The following is a 23204-nucleotide window of genomic DNA, read 5'->3' as shown; positions in this document are numbered from 1 at the left end:
CAAGGGCACATAGTGATCACATTAAACCCCAGTTCCTTCTATTGAGTCTTTGGTAGACCTTATTCATTAAAAAAATATATATATATGAGGAGTTGTGTCTGACCTACTGTAAGTTAGGATGCTATCATACAATGGTAAAACAGGGAAAATACCTGTCATTTTGGAGCTAATAGTCTAGAATAAAAACAGACAATAAACAAGTCTACATGATCTAGACAATTTTTAACTGTGAACAGGGCCATAAGGAAATAAACAGGATGACATAATAGAGAGCAATGGCAGGGAGGGGGTGGTGGTGTATTTCTTTAGCTAGGGCAGTTAAAACAGACCAAGTTAGCAGAGACTCAAGGATAAGAATAGAAAATAATGTTCTAGTTAGAAAGGAAAAGCCCTGTGGTGGAAAAGAAAAGACCTGTACCCCTTTATCTGGGTCAGTAAATAAGCAACCATGTATAATGTGACTGCAGAGAGAGAAACCAACCCATGCCGGGCCTTGTAGGCCATTGTATAGGATTTGGATTTTATTCTAAGAACACAGGCAAGCCATTGAATTATTTCAAGTAAAAGAACAACATGATCTGATTTATATTTTTCAAAAGATTACTCTGGTTTCTGAGAGAAGAAGAAATTCAGGGGAAAAGAATAGAACCAAGAAGTCCAGTGAGGCAACACTTGAATTCATTTGGATTAGAGATTCTGGTGGTTTCTGGAGGGTATTAGAATAGAGATATAGGGAAGGGTAGGGTTTTAAGACATGTTCTAGCTCTAGAAATAATACTGAGAGCATGTGTTAATGGATGAGTCAAAGGAGGCAAAGGAAAACCAGAAGTAAAGATGACCTTTGGGTTTTTGGTTTGAACAGTTAAATAGATGGTGGCACTTTCTATTAAGGTGGGTGACACTGGGAAGACAGCACTTTGGTGGTGGGAAATCAGTAGTTCTGCCCAATAAACGTTTGTTGAATTAAAAAATATATATATAATATTGATCACACAAGATAATTAAACATGATTAAACATCATGTTCTGTTGCATGATTATTTATTTATGAATTGTCTATGGCCACTTTCATAGAATTGGGTAATTGACTAATGGCCCACAAAGCTGAAAATATTACTTTTGGGCCTTTTATAGAAAAAGTTGTCCAACCTCTGCAATAGATCATGTTCTGAAACTAATTTTAGAGTATTGTTTCCATTTTTCTAAACCAAACCAGTGGCTCTTCTCCATAATCTTTATGAAACCTTTGAGCCCTCATAAGGCCATTTTCTCCTTATTAAAATGCACCTCTCCATTCTTAAGTTAGTTCATGATTTTAATTTTCTTCTCCTCCTCCTCCTCCTCCTCCTCCTCCTCCTCCTCCTTCTTCTTTTTCTTCTTCTTCTTCTTCTTCTTCCTCCATCTCTCTCTCTCTCTCCCCCCATTGATTTTTGGTGTCTTTTATTTTTAATTTTATTTATTTATTTTGAGGGGGGAGAGAGCATAAGGAGAGGAAGAGAGAGAATCCCTAGCAGGCTCCATGCTCTATGCTGAGTCCAATGCGGGGCTTGATATCTCAACCATGAGATCATGACTTGAGTGGAAATCAAGAGAAGGGCCCTTAACTGGCTGAGCCACCCAAGCACCCCATGATTTTTTATGTCTTCCTATGTTTATTTCTCTACCCCCTAAAGTGAGCCTTTTCCTAAACTACATTTCTCAGCTTTTCCTCGTATCTTCTTAATATCTGTGTAACTCACCATTTTGCTTCTTATAGATGTTGGCACAAATGCCAGCTTACCAAAGAAGCTTTCCTTATTTAGTAAAGCTTCTCAACCTCACTCATTATCTATCATATCATTTATCATTACTGACATTCTGGCTAGTTATAATTATTCCTTGTCTTTTTCCACCCCACCCCCACCAACCCTGGATATCATGCTAGCCCCAGGAGGGCAAAGACTAACTTTTTTGTTCACTGGTGTATTTTCAGTGCCCATAACTGTGTCTGCCGTGTAATAGGAGCTCAATTAATATTTGCTGAATAAATGAATCTTCCCATTATATTCTCTCTTTAGGAGAACTTACCCATGTCCACATTATCAATTACTACTTCTAATTAGAAGGCATCTAATTACATCTTCAAATTCTAAATTTGATCATGCTCCAGATCCCTTAGCCTACAATATCTTATTTCACTTTTTCTCCTATTTCTCTCCCTAAAACTTTCTGTCCTATTAGAAATGTTACTGTATCTCTAGGACATATTAAGTTTCCTTGCTTCATACCTTTAAAGCCTGTCATTCCTAGATGCTACTGTTCTGATACGTCTGGAACATTACAGGCCCTTCCAAGTCTCTAGGTTCACAGAGCATAGGCAGCTTCCTCTTCCCTTTGCCATACTTAACTGTAAAACCACAGCCCAGACAGTACCTTTTCAACAAGGCTTTATTTAGCCAACCAACTGTGTTCCATCTCATCCTTTATTTCTTTCATGCCACCTCTCTCAATCTAGCATATCTGAATTGTTTGTTCCCTTTCTAATTGCATGTATTCCCCACGAGACTGTGAGCTCTTTAAAGGCAAAGACTTTGTGTCTCTTGCTCACTTGCTAAATACTCAGTATCAAGACAGTGCTTAGGATATTCTTAGGGCTCAATAGAGATTTGTTGGATGAATGAATTTCCAGAATGAACTTCTCAGTCTGCAGTGATCTCTTTTCCCTTGTCACCTCTAAGCATTGTCCGTTGCTATTACTTTTCTGGGAATGGATGAGTCACTATCTTGGGAAGTTGGCTTTAGTTGTTTGCTGCTTACATTGATGCCTAATTCCTAGAAGGTCCTTGACTTAATTCTTTGCTAGTGATTTTGAAAGTTGCTTAAATATCAAAATTGCCTATTATACACACACATGCATACATGTGTATATAAAGAGAAAGAAGTCAATAATGTTGCATGTACAAAAGATCTCTCTCTCTCTCTTTTTTTCTCTCTCTCTGATTACTAAGTTTGTTATCATCTAATGATCCTTATTCTGAAGGAATTCTGTTCTTAATTTCACTGGTTAGGAGAATAGGGAAAACTTACTTCCTAAAGCATTTTCTATATTTATTTGTTTTTACTATTGAGGTATACATACAAAAAATGACTTCCCATATCACATTTTATTTTGCATTCATGTTAGGAGTAAAATCATGAACTACTTGTGTAGAGAAGATGAAATTTTTTTTAAAAAATGACTTTCTATAAGACTGCAAGACATACTCATACTCTTTTTGAAGAGTAAAAGACAAGTGGTGGAATCAGCTTAAATATCACCACAATATTCAGTGTAGTACTGAAAGAAAAAGTGGGAAGAACATGTAATAGATAAAAGAATAAGTATAGAAACTCATATTTTTTTTAATGTTTTTATTTATTTTTGAGAGAGAGAGAGAGAGAGACAGAGCACTAGTGGGGAAGGGGCAGAGAGAGAGGGAGACATAGAATCCGAAGCAGGCTCCAGGCTCTGAACTATCATCACAGAGCCTGATTCAGGGCTTGAACTCATGAACCATGAGATCATGACCTGAGCTGAAATTGGACAGTTAACCTACTGAGCCACCCAGGTGCCCCTCATGTTTTTAGAATGTGTTTCTCTTGAAAGAAAAATTGTAATATTTAAAAAGAGCTCTCCAACATATGTCAAGAACAGAGGTAAGCATACTTTTTCTGCAAAGGACCAAACAGTGAATATTTTAGGATTATGGACCACACAGTCTTCAGTGCAGCTATTCAATTCTGCCATTATTGCATGGAAGCAACCCCGGACTGTAAGTACATGAATGACTGTGGCTGTGTTCCAATAAGACTTCATTTGTGGACACTGAAAATTGAATTTCATATAATTTTCACATGCCGAGAAATGTTCTTTTGATTTTTTTCAATTATTTAAAAATGTGAAAACCGAGTTTACCTTGAAGACCATGCAAAAATAGCTTATCAGACATATTTGGCCTGTGGGCTATAATTTGCCAATTCCTGGTTGAGACAGTTTAGCTTTAATGAGAGTCACATGTAGGCTATGGATGCACCGTGCGCGTTTGCGTGACTACATGTTAGGGAAGTAAGGGTGACTTGAGAAGAGGCTGTGGGAGTCCTCTGTGGAGAGCACTAAAGCCTGGCAACATTACTGTGAGCAGAAATAAGAATGTGCCCTGCTGTGCAGAGATTCCTAGGCTTGGGAAAAAGGCAACCAATGGATAAAAAACAGAATCTGAAGCTAATGATTCACAAATAATTTACAAGTTTTTTTTTTTTTTAAGTTTGATGCTGGAAAGGAATATACGGAATGGTTCATTATTTAAGTTTCAATATACATGGTAAGTCATTAAAAGCTAACAAGTTGAAAACCGTGTGCTCAATATGCCACATAGGTCCTTTATTGACTGCCTGTCTAGTTTGTCTACTTTTTTTAAAAATCAGAGGATCCTATTTTTTCTCTTAGAAAGAAAAACTTGTAAATTCCTAAAGGGAAGAACATTTCTCACTTAAATCTCTGTGTGCTGGTCCTAGGACTTGGATCCGGATGCTTCACTCTGTAGTGGTGATGGCAGGGTAGAACTGATGAGTGCTCTCAGCACTGTGGTCCTTTCAGACGCCCCTGCCTAGTGGCTCTATTTCCTGGGAAGTCATGGTTGCATGCGACTTTCTAGCAAACCTGTTCTTTCTCTTTGGCCCTCAGCATTTTAATCTTGGCATTTTGGGAAAAGAGATAGAGTAAATGGGGGAGACAGGGTAATGAGAAAAACAACCAAAACTGTCTGTTTGAATGTCTGACTGTTTCCTGGAAACTACTCACTGTTGCAGAATTCTAAAATGTGATTTTTCATAGAGATGTTAGAACATAAAGATGCTGGACAAATTAAAATATGTGTCTATATCCCCTTTTGATAATCACCATTCTTCACTGATATCTAGTTTTGACCTCTTGTTGGACAAGTGAGAATAGTTTCATTTACTCTCATTGAATCATTATGTCAGTCTTTTATATTTAGTGCAAAAACATTACAGTAAGACAAAGTAAATTTGCTGCTAATTTGTTAGGTAAAATCAAACTGCAGCACACAGTGCAAAATCATATACTTCTGAGTAGGCAAACTGAGAATTGAATCGCAATGTTACCACTTTAACAGAGTCTACTTCCTCACTTGTAAAATGAATGTAGGGATAATAACAATAAGGATACTGATAATAATGATACCTCCTGGGGTTCCTTTAAATATTAAATAATGGTTGTTTTAACTGTTAAATAAGATATCACATGTAAAGCACTTGCCTAAGTGCTGTGCTAAGAACAGTGCCTAGTGCAGAGAAGATACTCGTACATACTTGTTGAATAGATTGGAATGTCTAACAAATGCCAAGGTGATGGCAACTATTCAGTTAAGGTCACTGTCCTTCCCTTCCCTCCCAAATGCCCTCAGTATTTTATAAAGCACTCAGCATTTCTATATAAACATAAAAACCATGACTTTTTAAACTGTTTAATGCCAATGGATCACACTACATGTAGGCTTTGCTCAGCCCCTCTGTGCTTGCCATAAGTACACGAACAAAACGAATTGTTGATTTCTAACACACTGATGCAGTGCATACTTCCTTTCTTGCCATATTTTTCATATGGGATATCAAAACTGTGGGCAACCATCTAGTAACACTGAGTGATATTTTCCATAGGCAAATCCATTTTGATAACTAGCCAATTTTCTCATACTGATGTGTCAAGACCCAATTTGTAAGTTGTTCCCTCTGAATCAACATGAAAAATGATACAAACTTTAAATGTTTTGGAAACATCAATATCCCTTTTAAGGCATCTCTTACACTTCTTTTTCTGTATTCATCTACACTTTTGTTTATGATGATAAACTTCCCCTGCTTGGGAGTTTCCTCCACTCATTTGTACAATGTGAATGGCTGCACTAAGTACTTAGGTCACTGCATAAAAGTAGTGCTTTTGAAGTTCTCTTTGCAGACTGTGGCCTTGGTTGCAATGGGAATACTGAATCTGTCACCTAGGATGCAGTCAATTTCTTTTCCAACTGAGATTTTTTAACCTGACTGACTGTGTGGCCAAATAACCAGAGAAAGCCAATCTCTTCCCTCTGGCATATTCTATTGAAAAAGGAAAGGGAGAGAAGAGAGAAGGATGGAAACAGAGACAGAGATAGAGGAAGACAGAGAGAGAGATATAGAGGCAGAGGGAGGGAGAGAGAGAGAGAGAGAGAGAAGGAGAAGAAGTAAAGAAGCAGCAGAAGCAGAAGAAGCAGCAGCAGGAAGGAGAAGGAGACAGAGGAGAGGGAGGAGAGGGAGAGAGAGAGGGAAGGAAGGAAAGAGAATGAACGAGTAAGAAGGAACCCTTAGCTCCTTAGGTGGCACATTTAAATACTGAAGGATGAGCTCTATTTTAAGTGCAACCCCTACCTTTGGCTATCTGTGTATATTTTCAACATAAAGTTTTAAGTATATAATCTCATGTTTAAAGTCACTGAAGCACAATCAAAAAGGAATGTTGAGGGGTGCTTTGGTGGCTCAGTTGGTTGAGTGTCTGACTTCGGCTCAGGTCATGATCTTGCAGTTTGTGAGTTCGAGCCGTGCATTGGGCTCTGTGCTGACAGCTTAGAGCCTGGAGCCCGTTTCAGATTCTGTGTCTCCCTCTCTCTCTCTGCTCCTCCCTGCTTGTGCTTTGTCTGTCTCTCACTCTCGCTCTCTCTCAAAAATAAACCTTAAATTTTTTTAAAAAAAATAATGTTTGATGCAAAAGCTACATATTTTGCAATATGGAATACACAGTGAGGTAGTTCCTTTTGATTTGATTATGGGAAAACCTACTCTAATAAAAATAGCTAACACATAGCATAACCATGTACTATTCTAGGCACTGTTCTAGGCACCTGACTCTTACCTCTTGATACATAGTACCCAGTTTCATCTTACAACATCTCAGTGACATGGATAATATCCCCATATTACAGAAGAAAAAAATTGAGACACAGAAAAGCTGGGCAATTTGCCCAGTGTCATACAACTTATAAAATGAACATGAAATTTATCTTCTGAAAGGAGCCTTTTGGGAGGGATGCTTCTTATAATTACCACAAAACAGCAAAGATAAACTGGGACTGGCCAAAAAAATCTCCCAAACAAATAGGATATTATACTCTAAAATATTAGGATTTGAATCCCAGGCCCAGATTTAGAGTCCAGACTTAAGCCATTCTGGGAAATTGGTTTTCCTAAATTAGCCCTCATTTGTCCATTTTGCTCATCCCTCCAGCATTCATCCGTGTACTTTGGCTCTCTCCTGCCTTTTCCTTTTATGTGCCTTCCATTCTTGTCCATGATGCAACTGATGCGTCATTAACTAACCCCGGCTTTTGTATGTGGGCCATTCACATTACCTGACGTGACATTACACAACAGAGTTGCCGTTCTCCAGAACCTCAAATGGGGCAAAGCACTAAAACGTCATGATTTTTCTCAGAGACAAGTTCGAAGCTCCACCCTGCTTTGATGAACCAAAAGCAAAACAAAAACAAACAAAAAACAGCTGATGTGCTTTTAGAATCTGCAAGGATTCCTTATGCTTTTTTATGAGGAGGAGTTTTATGCTGTATATCCAAACTCAAAATGAAAGTTTTAAAATTGCAAAATGAAAGTGCAGCTGGTTTTGCTCCAAGGTTTATCAGTGATGAGTCACCTATTTTTATTGCATAAGAAATCAAATCTAGTGTTGTAATGAAAACACGATACAGTGAATTTAGGATAATTCTTGGAGCATTTGAGATGTGCCTATTTGTTCAGGGACACTGTGTCCTTTGTGGTTTTGCCTAAGCACTTTAATCTTCTGTACAAAAGGCATTTTCTCAGTTTTTGAGGAAAGATGCTCTATTATCTAACCACCCACAATGACTGGTTTTAATGCGGCAATTACTGCAGAAACAGAGGGTAGACTGTGCACTTATGCTTTGCATTTATGTTCCTGTGTCAGCACTGGACATATATTTGTATAAACTTGGCATGGTTTAAAGGATTCACTTTTAATCCTGCCTCTTTGGTATTCACTTAACATCAGAGCTTTCCAGTTCCCTACAGACTGCATCTAAGTTTTACCTAAAGGTTTTGAACACTTAAACTCAGTGAAAGAGGGAAGGGATTGAGGATTGGATTGGTCCAAGTGTCTGCTATGCGGACTGAAAGAAGGAGGAAATAAGTCATCTTTGAACTATTTTTGCTGTATGGAAATGGGTTTTCTTGTTAATCATGTCAGGATCATGAAGAACCACAGTGTCCTCTAAGGCATCTTCCTAGGTAGCTTTAAGATAAAGATGTGCAATTTTAAGTACTTCATATTTTAAAGAACATGTATACTAAACATTTGAAGACTAGCATTTGAATCTCATCAGTCTATGAAGTTATATCTTTTTTATATTACATTTATTGAAAATATCATCTTAATTTACAAACTACATTTCTTCTAAGATCAATGAATGTTTGTTTTTATGTACTCCTTATGATCAAGACTGCAATTATAGGACTTTTTGCACTAATTAAATACTGATCCTAATTGATTTTTATAGTTCTTTAATCTAGACTATGTTCAGAAGGACAGTCTAACATATACAGTCATAAGTTAATAGCCAATGAAGAATGAATGCATTTCATAATGTGAGATACATGCACATTTAATTATATCATATTTGTATATTTAAGGACATGGCATTAGACTAGAACTTATTCAGGATAAAGTGATAGAGTTGGTAAAGAAAGTGCTTCCTCCATTTGTTATTGCTTCTTTTTTGGTCATTTGTTTTTTTGTTTTCTATCCAAGCCAAGGTATATAGTAACAGAGGAATTATTAGACTTCAGGGTCCAACAATTTATCTCTTGTTTATTTTCCTTTATAACAAAAACCAAGTGTGTGACAGAAAAAACTTCATTTCCTCTCATCAGTTTTTAGAGCAAAGAGGTGAAATAAATTTCCTCTTAATACCAAGAAAACCAAAGTGAGAGTCAAGGAATTTGGAAGTAAATGAATTTAGTTTTGCAGATTGATTAAATCTTACAGGACCATCAGGAAAGAATGTGCTGCCAACTTGCTAACCTGTCCATCTATCTCCAGTGGAGGATTTGGACCTTTTAGGACATGTGAATGTGTTATTTAGGACAACAAAGACTATACTGTTTGAAAAATTAAAGAAACCAAAACAATTACAGCTGTTATCCAAAAAACAGCATGTAACATCCATAACTAATTTATGTCTTACCCAGCACCCTCTTTCTTTCAACATTTAGTAACAAAATCCTTTTTTAAGCTTATTATGTCAAGTTACAGGCCAAATGAAATTTCATCCTATGCTGATAATGGATGTCTATAATAGCCAAAAGAGCTTTAGTAAAGTACGATAATACATAACCATTTCAATTTGGAACTAAGCCAGTGTTGCAATATATTTATACAACTAATATTGTTAAATTTTTAATTTCAATTCTCCCGATTCAAATTACAAGTTTCCTCAGAAAGAAATCCACTTATGAGGAGCTGAATGGTTTCTTACATTAGCTTACTACTGTAATAGCTTCTATAGTTTTTTTCATTGTCTTTCTATTTAAATATTCCATGAGATACCTGAAACTTTCAGGTAGAACAAGTATGAACCTATGTAAAAGTTGTACAAACTACATTTCTTAATTGAAAATATATGTAATTCATAAGTACTTAGTATCATTATAATTTTATTCTATATGTATATATGTGTACATATGTAATTGTTAGATGTAATAAAAAAATCAGGCATTACCAAATATATCATTTATGATTTTTTAATATATATTAAACTACTTATTTATTGCAAGTAAAGACACAATTCTCCATTCAAAGTATCCATCTATTACTTTCCATTATGGGGGGATGTTTTAAAAAGTTTTTGTTATTAATCTACTTGATAAAAATGTTTGCATATCTGTGGTTATAGCCTTACTGGTCCTTTATTATTTGGACTATGACAGATCTGTCTCCAAGAGTAATATGCATTTGCTTTCCAAGGCTTCATGGTACCCCATTTAATCCACAAAAAATTTCTTCCAAAGATAACATTCACATGTAAATGCAGAAAATTTGTTCTGAAAAACAAATTCCGATTTAAACACAAATTTCAACCTATGGATCAAGTGTGTTAATCAAAATATTTAGTAAAAAATACAGTATGAACTTATAACAATTGGAAAGGAGGTCAACTATGAACAACCGCAAACAGTACATGCTACACTCAGAACACACTCCATTGACCATCAATGTATGATTCCTGGGGAAAGCAATAGAAATCTAAATTGATAAGTAAAAGAATTGACAACCTTAATGAAGATTGTCTAATATTAGGAAATAAGTCTGTTTTGTAGTTCTGATAAATGTAATTTGTCTCAAAATTTTATTTTGAATATATTGCAAGGTTTAATTTGATCAATTTTGATTCCACTGAAAGATCTTCATTAACATTATTACTTCTTTTCTAATAGTGGCTAGCATTCAGAAGCTTCCCGCAGCATCTGTTCTAACAGACATCAACTTCCCTATGAAAGGACGGAAGGGGATGGTTGACTGGGCAAGAAACTCAGAAGATAGGGTAGTCATTCCAAAAAGCATTTTTACTCCTGTATCATCAAAAGGTAAATATGTGAAATAATTTGAACTTTGAACAAAACATTTCTAATAAAGTCATTTAATAGTATGCTAGCTATAAATCTACCTTTCTTAAACAACTTAGTCTGTAGTCATTATTCTAATCTAATTTTGTAAATATAGAAAACTTACATATAGTCTTTCAATCTGAATTTACTGGTGGAAAGGAGCTATTAAAATGGAAAAAAAGTGCAAATTATAGATCTGAACTTCACGTAGTGAAGTTTCAGTAATGTCAGTTTTATCCCAATATAAAGCATGTGGCTTACTATTTTAATTTGAGGGATGGAAACATACAATTTTCCATAGTCATTTTTAATTTCTTCCTCACTTTTGCTTTGGTTTGTAGATACTATTTTGATATATAAAAGCAAATTTAAGAAAAATTTTAAGTTTAAAGACCATCTTTAGAAGCCTCTGAAATTAATGGCTTTCAACAGTGACATTGTAGTCTTGATTCTTACCTTGGAGATCTTGACCTTGTAACTTAGAACTCCAAAATAAAGTTGTCTCTGAAGCTTCAGAGCTCCTACAGCTGCCTCTGATCTCAGCCTGGTGAAGGAAGGTTACTTCATAAGACACAAAGCCACTGAAAACACGTCTTTAAGAGCTACCATTAACATGTATGGTGTGTGGGCTAATCTGCCCCATGCGTGGTTAAGAAGACGTTTCTTCTATTTGGCTTTGCATCAGCAAGTACTGGAATTCCCTTGTAATGAGCAGATTAAAGTTTTATAAGACAGTATTTTTCTTGTAATTTCACTAATATTTTTAATTTCATTCCTTCTAGAATTAGATGAATCATCAGTATTTGTTCTTGGAGCAGTCCTATACAAAAACTTAGATCTAATTTTGCCCACTTTGAGGTAAGCCATGAAGTAATAAGCTGTTATAATCTTTGTAAATTATTCCAAAAATGTGATTATAGCCCATTCCATGAAAATAGTCAAACAAGCTTTGTTAATACAAAGGGCCTTTCTTAAATTAAATAGAAAATACCAATTTAATGAACAGCTTATTAGCATATTATGCACTTCAAAACAACTAGAAAAGACAATTTTGGTCTCTGATTATAGCCCTGCAAGTCTTTTGTAACTAATCATGACTTGCCTTAAGACTGAGAAAAAAAATAAGAAAAAGAAAAAAGTGAAGTCTCTGTAATAGAATGGGTCGTTTTAAAATTAATCTGTCTTCTCTCTTTATTTGCACTTAATGGTACTGTTCATCAGCATTACAGGAAATTAAAGGAGTGTCATGATGACTGGGAATGCATGCTTTGTTCTTCATTTGCACAAGATCTCAATTTGCTTCTAAATAAATATTCAATTATAGCTACATTAAGAAAAATTGCTGTTGTTCAATTAAAGAATTATTTTTGGAAGAAATCCATTGATTTCTTTCCTCCCAGACACTAAAGGAAACAATTACACATAGTAATTCTACCAACATTAATTTATTTGCTCTATTGTCTTAACTACTTTACCTGATCTCACAGAAAATATCATTCACACCTACTTGGGTAGTGATGCTCTCAGGATGACCTGTTTCTTTCATTTCACCCCATCTCCTTCTGGAGGTCTGAGACAAGGCTTTTTTGTTTGTTTGTTTGTTTGTACCTAAACACAGCAGTGAGTTGTGAGGTCTTACACCCTCATGCATAAAGCTTCCACTTTTTTCGGGAAGAAAGACTGTGAATGATGTGTACAGTTATACCTGGGGCATAACAAATAGTAACATAAATAAACACAATTAGAATTCGGTCCAGCAAAAAAAAAAGCCTTGCAAGGAATTAACTAAGTTTTCTGCTGCAAGCAGTGACTAGTTATGATTCTTTGGAGAAAATCTTTTCATGTGCAGCAAATTATTAGTGTATGTAGTGTGTCATTAACTGTCCCTCTAGATGCAGTACAGCTTTGCCTTCAACCAGAGAGACAACTGTGGGAAGTAATTTTAACTCCCTTTTCTCTGGATGGAATTTGGGCTTTCTGAATTCGAATGAGTCTGTGTTTGCTTTTGTTCTACCAATGACAGGTTTTCAAAATGAATAAGTTTACTTTTAACTTTTCCACTGGTTTCATTAAAACATATTAGTATGCACAATTACAGATAAAATGGATTTCTGGTTACACTGCCTCTAGCTGTGTGTATGATGTTCATTTGAAAAGAAATGTGCTGAAAGTTAGACCCTTATTTCATAGGGAGTTCATTTGTATGAAGCTAATGTTTCAAGAACTCTAGGCTAGACACTAACTTGAAATCCTATGACTTGGGTTTTAAATTTAATTTCACATAACAAGAAAATTTTTAAACTTGCCCAGTCACTCAGCAAGTGTATTCCTCCACTCAGCTGTAAAATGTAAGCACCTTAAAAAATAAATAAATAAATAAATAAATAAATAAATAAATAAAATATAAGCAGCATTATGTGCAATATCCACCCTATTTGCTGTTGAGTGATATAATGAATGCAAGTAAAATATTCAACATAAAATGCTTTAGATAGTGAATTACTTTATTTTCCCTATATAACTAACAAAGTTAGATTGTATTATGATTAATCATGTTTTGTATAATACTATAGAACTCACTCACTTGCTTAAATGAAGCCAGGTTATTCCATATTTCTTAAATTTATAGTCAAGGGAATTGAAAATTTATTTAGGGTAGACTACTGGGTATGTTATGAGTGGCTTAATGGATAAAATAGAGAATAGTCCAGAGCAGTGACTTTTGTAATACCATTTGTGATGCAAACAAATTTAGATTAATTTAGGGACAAATCATTGAATTTTTTTATATGTAAATTGTGAAGTTGAACTGGAAGTTTCTTTCCAACTTCAAAACTTCTTTGTCTTTATTGTAGTAAAATTGTAGAATTGTGCAGTTCTGACATACTCTTTAGCTTAAAGTCCTCAACAAACTTTATATTAAAACTATGAATATGTATACCTATTCATAATTTCCGTATATAAAGTAATTAGGTAAATGACTATAGCAAACCAATATTCACATTTAGAGTCATTGACAAGAAATAATGACAATGGAACATGCAAGATGAAATGTTTGTTTAAGTGGTATTTGAGGGTGAAACATTAGCATTTACTTCTCATTTTCTTTTATTTTATACAGTAAGATAATGTAACCATAAAGCATTCTCAGGTGTGTTTTTTCTTTTCAAAAAACTATTTCAGAAAGTTGAGTTAGTAACTGTATAATTATAGAATCTACTAAGTAAGAATAAGCCTTTTAAAGGACAAGAGTGATGTCTTTGTTTACAGTCACTGAACAAACATTTACTAAGCTACAACCCAGCTAACCTAACTGGTCTGAATTCTTTTAAATCTCCCCTACTGTTGAAACTCCAGAACAGTGCTTAATAAATATCAAAGGTCCTAGAAATGTTTACTGGAATAATTAATTGTCTTATCTGATAGAATATTCTACATAAACCATTTTTAAAATAATTAAGGACGTAGACATTTAGGATAAATGCCATACAACTATTTTAGGAACAAAGGAATAAAATACACATATCATGTTGTTTTACTGTATACATTGGGCTTTATGAATTGAACCCGACAGGAAAGGGAATATTTTCTTTATTTTTTTTGTTAAAGCTTATTTATTTTTGAAAGAGAGAACAAATGGAGGAGGGGCAGAGAGAGATTGAGAGAAAGAGAGAATGAGAAAGAGAGAGAAAGAGAGAAAGAAAGAGAGAAAGAGAGAGAGAGAGAGAGAGAGACAGAGAGAGAATCCCAAATAGGCTCCACACTCCATACTGAGCCTGACATGGGGCTCAATCCCACCACAGTGAGATCATGAAGTGAGCTGAAATCAAGACTCTATTGAGTGTGACTGGGCTACCCAGATGCCTCAGGAAAGGGAATATCTTCTTATTCATCATGAAAAAATAAATTTGTTCTTCATGTTTAGTTATCATTTACCAAATTTTCCTGACACATTTTCCTGAGTGATCACATTTACTAATTATCTGTTGAAACTTTAAGAGCCACGTTTCCCATACACAGAATAATGTTAGGCTTGCTGGTAAGTTTCCAGAAATTTTATATCTTGATATAATCATTTTCAAAACAATACTTTGCATAATTTCTCTCATGGGGACTAGGAAGGAGAACTTGATGTAATGTTTTGAATAGATATAATTTAGAACTTTTCCTTCGCTTACAGGCAGAAATAACTTTGCATGTTGACTCTTTTATTTAGAGATTTATTTTCTTCTTTTGGGGCGCCTGGGTGGCTCAGTCGGTTAAGCGTCTGACATCGGCTCAGGTCATGATCTCGCAGTTCGTGGGTTCAAGCCCCATGTTGGGCTCTGTGCTGACAGCTAGCTCAGAGCTTGGAGCCTGTTTCAGATTCTGTGTCTCCCTCTCTCCCAACCCTCCCCTGCTCATGCTGTCTCTCTCTCAGAAATAAATAAAACATTAAAATTTTTTTAAAAAGAGAGATTTATTTTCTTCTTTTGCCCTAATACTCATTCAACTATTCTTTGAGCTGCAGTTTGTATTTTGCGTTGAATTGTCTTCCCTTTTACAACTAAGTAGATTCAGATTGTCCCTTCAACTGACAGAATGTCCTCTACTCAAGCCCAGACTGAATATATGCTATCCTCAGCCTTCCACTTTTTATCCTTCTTTAGAATAATTTTCTATGGTTAAAAAGCATAGAACCGGGATATTAGTGCTACAAGGCCCTTTAATGGCTTGTACCATCTAGAATTCCAATTCTACACATGAGAAACTGAGCTCCTTATTATTTTAGTGACCTGTGGAAGACTATATGCCTAGTAGGTGACTGACTTCACACCTTCTCTACCCCAACCAAGACTCTTCCACAGTCTTGCTGCTTCTGTGATGCTTGTATTGATTCATTTGAGCAGTACAAACTGTGTGCCTCTATGTTAAGGTGAAGACATATTGCTCTTCTGCAGAAGACCTTGTTGTCAAGGAGAGGATGACCATGTATGAGCAGACCCAAGTATACTTGAGGGTCAACTTGGTAACTCCAAACCTAGCCACTGACACCAAGGCGAGAGCCTGATACTCTTCCCATCGCCCCACGACCATTTTCGGGCCTGATGGATGAAAGCTGGCCAGCAGAGGCCAGACAGTCTTATGGGAGAGGCAAGGTCACCCACAGACATGCCCCACTCTATGTGTGTGGAAACTAACAACTACTCACAGCTTGGCAAGTTCCCAAACTGCTGGTGAGGATTTTTAACTGAAACAGCCTTTTAGTGGGACAGTTTGGCAATCTCAAGAGGCTGTAAAGATGCATTGTCATTGAAACAGCCACTTCTAGGAATTTATGTTACTGAAATTATTTCTAAGGAAGAAAAAGTGTATCCAATCATATACTCAAGCTACAATTTAAGAAACGGTTGTAAATAATCCATCTTCTGATTTATTTAATAGTCAGGTTCTGGTTTTATAGGCATTCACAATACTTTGCAATGTAGGAATAACACAGAGATTTCCTGTCGGACATGTGGAAGATACAGTCCTGTTCAAAAAAAGAAAAAGAGCATCTTAACGTAGCTATGAATATTAACGACATTATAAAGGAGCTAATTAAAATTATATGCAAATTTCACTATAGTTTAAAATGCCAGGGAAAATAAAGATGAACCAATGCAACAATGTTCTCATAAGCCAGTAGTGCTTTTAAAATTATCTTTCAAAAAGGAAAAAAAAAAATTCAATAATGCAAAATCACATGAATTTGCTGTCAAGTGCAGCAGCCTAATAAAGATAAATGATGCTGATTTTTTTTCATATTTAGAAAATGGAACTCATTTGAGTTCATGTATTATAGGAATTAAAAGCAAATGGGAAAAGCAATTGAACTAAATTATATTAGAAATAATCGAAACATGAAAAACATAATTACTTTTAAACCAATACATTCTGAAAGCAATCAACCTAAAATTGTTGAGTTCTCATAAGAGCACCTGTTCTTCAGTTCTTCAGGACCTAAACTTTGGATATTGCTTCTTCATTCTGAGTTTGCAATGACATTGTAGTTTTGTGATACCCTGTATTTTTATAATACCCTATGGTGAAAACACTAGAAACTAAAATCATCTATAGAAATAATAAATTTGCATGACTAATATTATGGAATATTATTATGCATTCAGTATATGATTTACAAAAATCTGAATAATTTGGCTACACCTTTGGAAAGTGAATTTAAATCCCAGATCACTTAGCTTCTTTGTAGTTTTAGGTGTTACATCCCTTAATAAACCTACTTTAAAATCATAATTAGTTTTAAAGCTCTAAGTTAACCAAATCTTACTTTTTAGCAGCCATCAGCTGATTTTAGTTTGAAAAGAAAATATATTTAACTTAATGATTTCAGTGAAGTCCTTAGTTCCTACAGTATGTGAAATCATTTATTTTGGTTTGGTTTTTCAAATTGGAGGGCTTGTTTGAAACAATTATGAAAAGTCTTACTTTAGAAGCTACACGAACTATATATAATTCTAAAAATGGAAAGAGGCTACTGTAATTCTAATAATTTTTATTAAATCATTAACATCTTTTTACTTTATCTGATTAAATTTTATTTGCACATTAGTTCCACAATCCCCTCCACTGATGTTTGTTTGTAATACTGCATTGCATTTTTTTTCATGTGGTAAAACACATATAACATGAAATTTACCATTTTAACCATTTCTAAATACACAAAATAGTAGTATTAACTATATGCACCTTATTTTGCAACAAATCTCTAGAACTTTTTCATCTTGCAACATGGAAACTGTATCTTTGAACAGCAATATCCTTTTTTTTCCACCTCCTCTCAGCCTTTCAAAACTTTGTTTCTAAAACTTTGACTACTTTAGCTACCTCATATAAATGGAATCCTGCATTGCTTTTTGTGTGTGTGTGATTGACTTATTTCATGTAGCATGATGTTTTCAAAGTTCATCTTTGTTGGAGCATATGACAGAATGTCCTTCATTTTAAGGCTGGATAATCTATTGTCTGTATAGACCATATTTTCTTTATCTCTGCTCTATCAATAGATATTTATGATGCTTCCACCTCTTGGCTATAGTGAATAGTGCTGCAGTAAGCATGGGTGTGAAAATACCTCTTTTAGATTCTGTTTTCAATTTTTTTGGATATATACCCAGAAGTGGGATTTCTGCATCATGTGCTAATTATATTTTTTATTTTTTGAAGAATCGCCATAGTGTTTTCCAAAGCAACTGCACCATTTTAAATTCCCAGCAATAGTGCACAAGATTTCCAATGTCTCCACAACCTTGCCAACACTTCTATTTTCTGGGTTTTTAATTGTTTTGTTTTGTTTGTTTGTTTGTTTGTTTGGATAGTAGCCATCCTAACAGGTATGAAATGGTATCTTTTTAATCCTATTGTTTGTTTTTGTTGTTGACTTTTAGGATTTCTTTATATATTCTCAATATTAACCCTTTGACAGATATATGGCTTATAAATATTCTTTCATATCCCATAGATTACCTTTTCACTCTGTTGATTGTTTGCTGCATAGAAGTTTTAAGTTTGATATGGTATCATTTATCTAGTTTAGCTTTTGTTGCCTATAATTTTGGTGTCATATCAAAGAAATAGTTGCCAGATTCGGTGTCATGAAGTTTTTCCCCTATGTTTTCTTCTAGGAGTTTTGTAACTTCAGGTCTTATGTTTAGATCTTTAATCTATTTTGACTTAATTTTTTATATGGTACAATGTAAGAGTCCAACATCATTCTTTTACATGTGGATATCAAATTTTCCCAGCAGCATTTGTTGAAGAGATTATCTTTTCCCCATTGTGTAACTTGGGCACCATTGTCAAAGATAATTTGAGCCTATATGAGAGGGTTTATGTCTGGCTCCCTATTCAGTTCATTTGGTCAATGTGTCTATCATTTGTCTTTATTCCAATACCATACTGTTTTGGCTTACTGTAGCTTTGTAATATTTTTTGAAATCAGGAAATATGAAGCCTCTTACTGTGTTTTACTTTCTAAAGATTGTTTTGACTATTCAGGGTTTTTTGATACTCCATATGAATTTTAGGATTTATTTTCTATTTTTTTTTTTAATGTCATTGGGATTTTTGATAGGAATTGGAGTGATCTGTAGATTGCTTTGGGTAGTACAGACATTTTAACAATGTTAAGTCTTCCAGTTCATGAACCTCGGATGTCTTCTTATTTATTTGTCTTTTCTTTGACTTTTCACAGTAAGTTTTTTGCTTGTTTTTGTTGTTTTTTGTTTGTTTGTTTTTGTGTTGGGGAGGTTGGCTTTCAGTGTAAAAAAAGTCTTTCACTTCTGAAGCACCAGGGTGGCTAAGTCGGTTAAGCATCTGACTTGGCCTCAGGTCATGAGCTCATGGTTAGTGGGTTAGAGCCCCATGTCAGGCTCTGTGCTGACAGCTCAGTCTTTAACTTTCTTGATTATGATAATCCTAAGTATTTTGTTCTTTTTGATTCTATTATAAATGGATTTGTTTTCTTAATTTACTTTTTAGATTATTTGTGAGTGTATAAAAATACAACTGATTTTTGAGTGTTATTGTTGAATCCTGTACCTTTGCTAAATTTGTGTATTAGCTCTGACAGGTCTTTTTGTGGAATCTTTAGGGTTTTCTACATATAAGATCATTTCACCTATGAGCAGAGATAATTGTGCTTCTTTTTTTCCATTTGTTGGCCTTATATTTCTCTTTCTTGCCTAACTGCTTTCATTATTAATTCAATGCTTTGTTGAATAGAAGTGGCAATAGATGGCATCCTTCCCGTGTTCCTGATCTGATAGTGAAAACTTTGTTCTTCACCATTGAGTATAATGTTAGCTGTGGATTTTCATATATAGTCTTTATTATGTTGAGATATATTCCTTACATGCTTAATTTGTTGAGAGCTTTTATCCTGAAAGAGTGAATTTTTTTTCAAATGCTATTTCTGCATCAATTGTGATATTATCTGCATCAATTGTGAGAATCATATTGTTTTTGTCCTTTGTTTTGTTAATTTCATATTGATTTTCATATATTCACCATCCTTGCATCCCCAAAATAATTCCCACTTGATCATGTTGTATGATCTTTTTAATGCATTGTTGAATTTGGTTTAATTAATTAATTAATTAGATTTTTTTGGCATCACTGTTCACCAGGAATGTTGTTCTGTAGTTTTCATTTCTTTCAGTATGTTTTTCTGATATTGATAAAAGCATCTCACAAAATGAGTTTGGAAATATGTCTTCCTCTTCAGTGTTCTAGAAAGTTTGAGAAGAATTGATGTTAATTCTTCTTTACATGTTTGGTGAAATACTTCAGTGAAGCCATTTGTTCTTTAGCTTTTCTTTTTTGGAGGTTTTTGATTACAGACTCAATCTCAACTAGTTATAGGTCTATTTCAATTGTTTAAATTTCTTCATGAATCAGTATTGGTAGGTTGAATGTGTATAGGAATTTATCCATTTCTTATAAGCTATCCAGTTTATTGGCATGCAGTTGTAGTAGTCTCTTGTAAGCCTTTTTTAGTTCTGTGGTATCAGTTGTAATGTCTCTTCTCTTCATTTCTTGTTTTGTTATTTAAGTTTTCTCTTTTTTATTAGTTAGTCTAGTTGAGAATTTGTGAATTTTGTTGATTTTTTTCAAACAACTAACTCTTAGTTTGGTTGACATTTTCTATTGTTTTTCTCTTCTCTATATTTCATTTGTTTCTGTTTTAATCTTTATTATTCACTTATTTCTGGTAAGGTTGTTTTTAGTTTATTGTTGGTTTTTATTTTCTAGTTCTATGAGTTTTAAAATTAGGTTGTTGATTTGAAATCTTTGTTCTTTTTCTTTTTTAATTTGATTCATTTATTTTGAGAAACAACAAGTATGAGTCGGGGAGGGGAAACGAGAAAGGAACAGAGGGAATCCCAGGCAGGCTCTGCACAGTCAGCATGTAGCTTGGGGCTGGAACTCACCAACTGTGAGATCATGACCTGAGCCCAAGTCAAGAGTCATATGCTTAACAGGTCGAGCCACTCAGGATCCCAATCTCTCTTCTTTTTAAATGGAAGCATTTACTCATATATTTTTCTGTCTTAGCAGGACTTTTGCTGCATCTCATTAGTTTGGGTATGTTGTGTTTTCATTTTCATTTGTCTCAAGATATTTTTAATTTCCCTGTGATCTGTCATTTGGTCCATTGATTGTTCAAGTGTGTTTTACTTAATTTCCACATATTTATGAATTTTCCAGTTTCTCTTTTGTCTTTGATTTCTAGTTTCATTCCACTGTGGTCAGAAAAGATACTTAGTACAATTTCAGTTGTTTTAAATTTGTTAAGACTCTTTTTGTGGCTCCTGTGGTTTATCCTAAAGAATGCTCTATATACACTTGAGAAAAACGTATTTTCTGCTGTTCTTGGATAGGGGGTTCTTTATATGGCTGTTAGCTACAAATACTATCTAGTTCATTTATCCATTATTGAAGTGAGGTATTGAATTGAAATCTACTATTATTGTGTAATATTTTTTCTTTCCATTCTGTCAATATTTGCTTCACATATTTGGGTGCTCTGCTGTTAGGTACATATATGTTTATAATTATTATATCTCCTTGGTGAATTGGCCCATTTATCATCATATAATGTTCTTATTTGTCTTTTATTATAGTTTTTGACTTAAAGTCTATTTTCTCCAGTATAAATATGGCCATCTCTGCTTTCTTTTGGTTACCATTTGCGTGACCATCATTTTCCATCTTTCACTTTCAGCTTGTGTATGTCCTTTTACCTAAAGTGAGTCTCTTGTAAAAAGCTACATTCCATTTTATAGTCATTTTTTTAATTCTCTTTAAAATATGGTTTGTATACATGAAGCAACTTCAGCCTTTGTAATAATTGTGAAAAATATTTGAGTCTCCTTTGAATGAATAACTCTATACATTTTTAAATGTTTTAGATACCAACTAGCACAAATCTCAAGAATAAAAAAGAACTTTATTACTTTAGTCATGAAATCCATTTGGCTTTAAGATCTGCTTTCCTAGCAGTGAATACAAATGTGTACCAGCCAGGAAGCATTAGTAGATCACAAAGCCTGACATGGTACATGAGGAGCCAGCTATTCACTTATGCAAATTAGAATAAATTGATGGAATAAATTAAAGATAATTTCATACACTACACTTTTTAAAGAGGGAGCCATTGCATAATGTACATTTGCTTATTTTTCCTTCATTATGCATTTTAATACCATGGTATTGGCATTATGTTTTGATCCAACTTGGCCAAAAGTTTGATATTTGTTTATTCTGTGTTTATTTAATATGGCATTCAAATCTGTGTTAACACTAAAATGTGCAAAGCTAAATGCAAATGAAGATGTATGATTGCTAGATACAAATCCTGCCCTCATTGAACTTATAAGGAGACATACATATTGTCAATGGATGTTGTGGTAGTGATAGTTACATGTTAGTAGGGCAAGATGGAAGAGGGTACTCACACAAATGTGATAAGAACATCCATCTGCATAATTATATTGGCATGTATCTATTCCCAACTGGATTCTAAATAACACACACACACACACACACACATACATAAACTCTTAGCAAAAGTCATAAGGCAGACTCTGTCCTCTAGGGGTCACCTCCTCCACCAGGCCAGTTGAGAAGCTGATAAACCGGACACAGAGTAACATGTAACATGCCCTACAGAAGGCTGGTTATCTTACCTACTTTGCTTTCCATACCCCAGTTTCCCAGGGCCAAAACTCCCACATCCCAAAACACAGAAAGAGAACTTTATAAATATCTTGACAAAATTATAAATTTCTGTTTAGAATGCCCACATCTGTATTTTCCAGCAAGTGATCCACTTATGCAACCTTTAAAGTAATACAAAATATCTGTATACTATCAAATTTAAATAACTTTTTAAATCAAAATTAGCAGCTTAGTTAAATTAACTTTGGTTTTATTTATAGCAGAGAAATGGGATTATAAACAGAACCAAAATAAAAAGGCAAAATGAATTTAGGGGACATATAAATACTTTTGTTTCAAGGTAACCAAACCAGAACTGAAACATATTCCAGCTAATTTGGGAAAGGAACTTGCATTTGTGTGCTCAGGACTGTTACCTGGGAGAAACTTCCATAACTTTTTTGGTGGTGACAACTATTTTCCCCAGCCCCAAGCTATATATACCCTGTTATACTCTGAGAATCCTGTTCTATCTGCTAATATAATTAATTGCCCAGTATCACTTCATAGCTTTGTTAATTCCATCTATTCTCATTTGATCCCCTGAACACTGTTACTCACAGAGAAATGGAACAGTAAGTTCGCAAAGGGAACTTGGCATTTAAAGCTTACTTTCATATCATTCCCAATGCAAGTTACCTTCAATTGGTATTCAACGAAATAAAGGCTGGTTAACCAGCCCTATCTCTTTGCAACTAAATTCCTCTAAGAAATATAAAGACAAATTTATACTGTGTT

At 34.5% G+C, this 23204-nt stretch overlaps 1 protein-coding gene across 1 annotated transcript in view; it reads left to right on the top strand.

Moving 5' to 3' along the window:
* ADGRB3 (adhesion G protein-coupled receptor B3) overlaps positions 1-23204 on the top strand; it is a 453898-nt gene that overhangs the window by 126633 nt on the left and 304061 nt on the right. Inside the window, exons 12-13 of the mRNA XM_077767234.1 lie at positions 10536-10685; positions 11489-11564. Coding sequence (XP_077623360.1) covers positions 10536-10685; positions 11489-11564 — 226 coding nt within the window. The remainder of the gene's footprint in view (positions 1-10535; positions 10686-11488; positions 11565-23204) is intronic.

Source organism: Crocuta crocuta, unplaced genomic scaffold (genome assembly GCF_008692635.1).
Source record: "Crocuta crocuta isolate KB4526 unplaced genomic scaffold, BGI_CrCroc_1.0 scaffold518, whole genome shotgun sequence".
NCBI classification, from domain to species: domain Eukaryota; kingdom Metazoa; phylum Chordata; class Mammalia; order Carnivora; family Hyaenidae; genus Crocuta; species Crocuta crocuta.
Note: the sequence above shows the minus strand (reverse complement) of the source record. Positions and strands in the feature narration are given on the sequence as shown.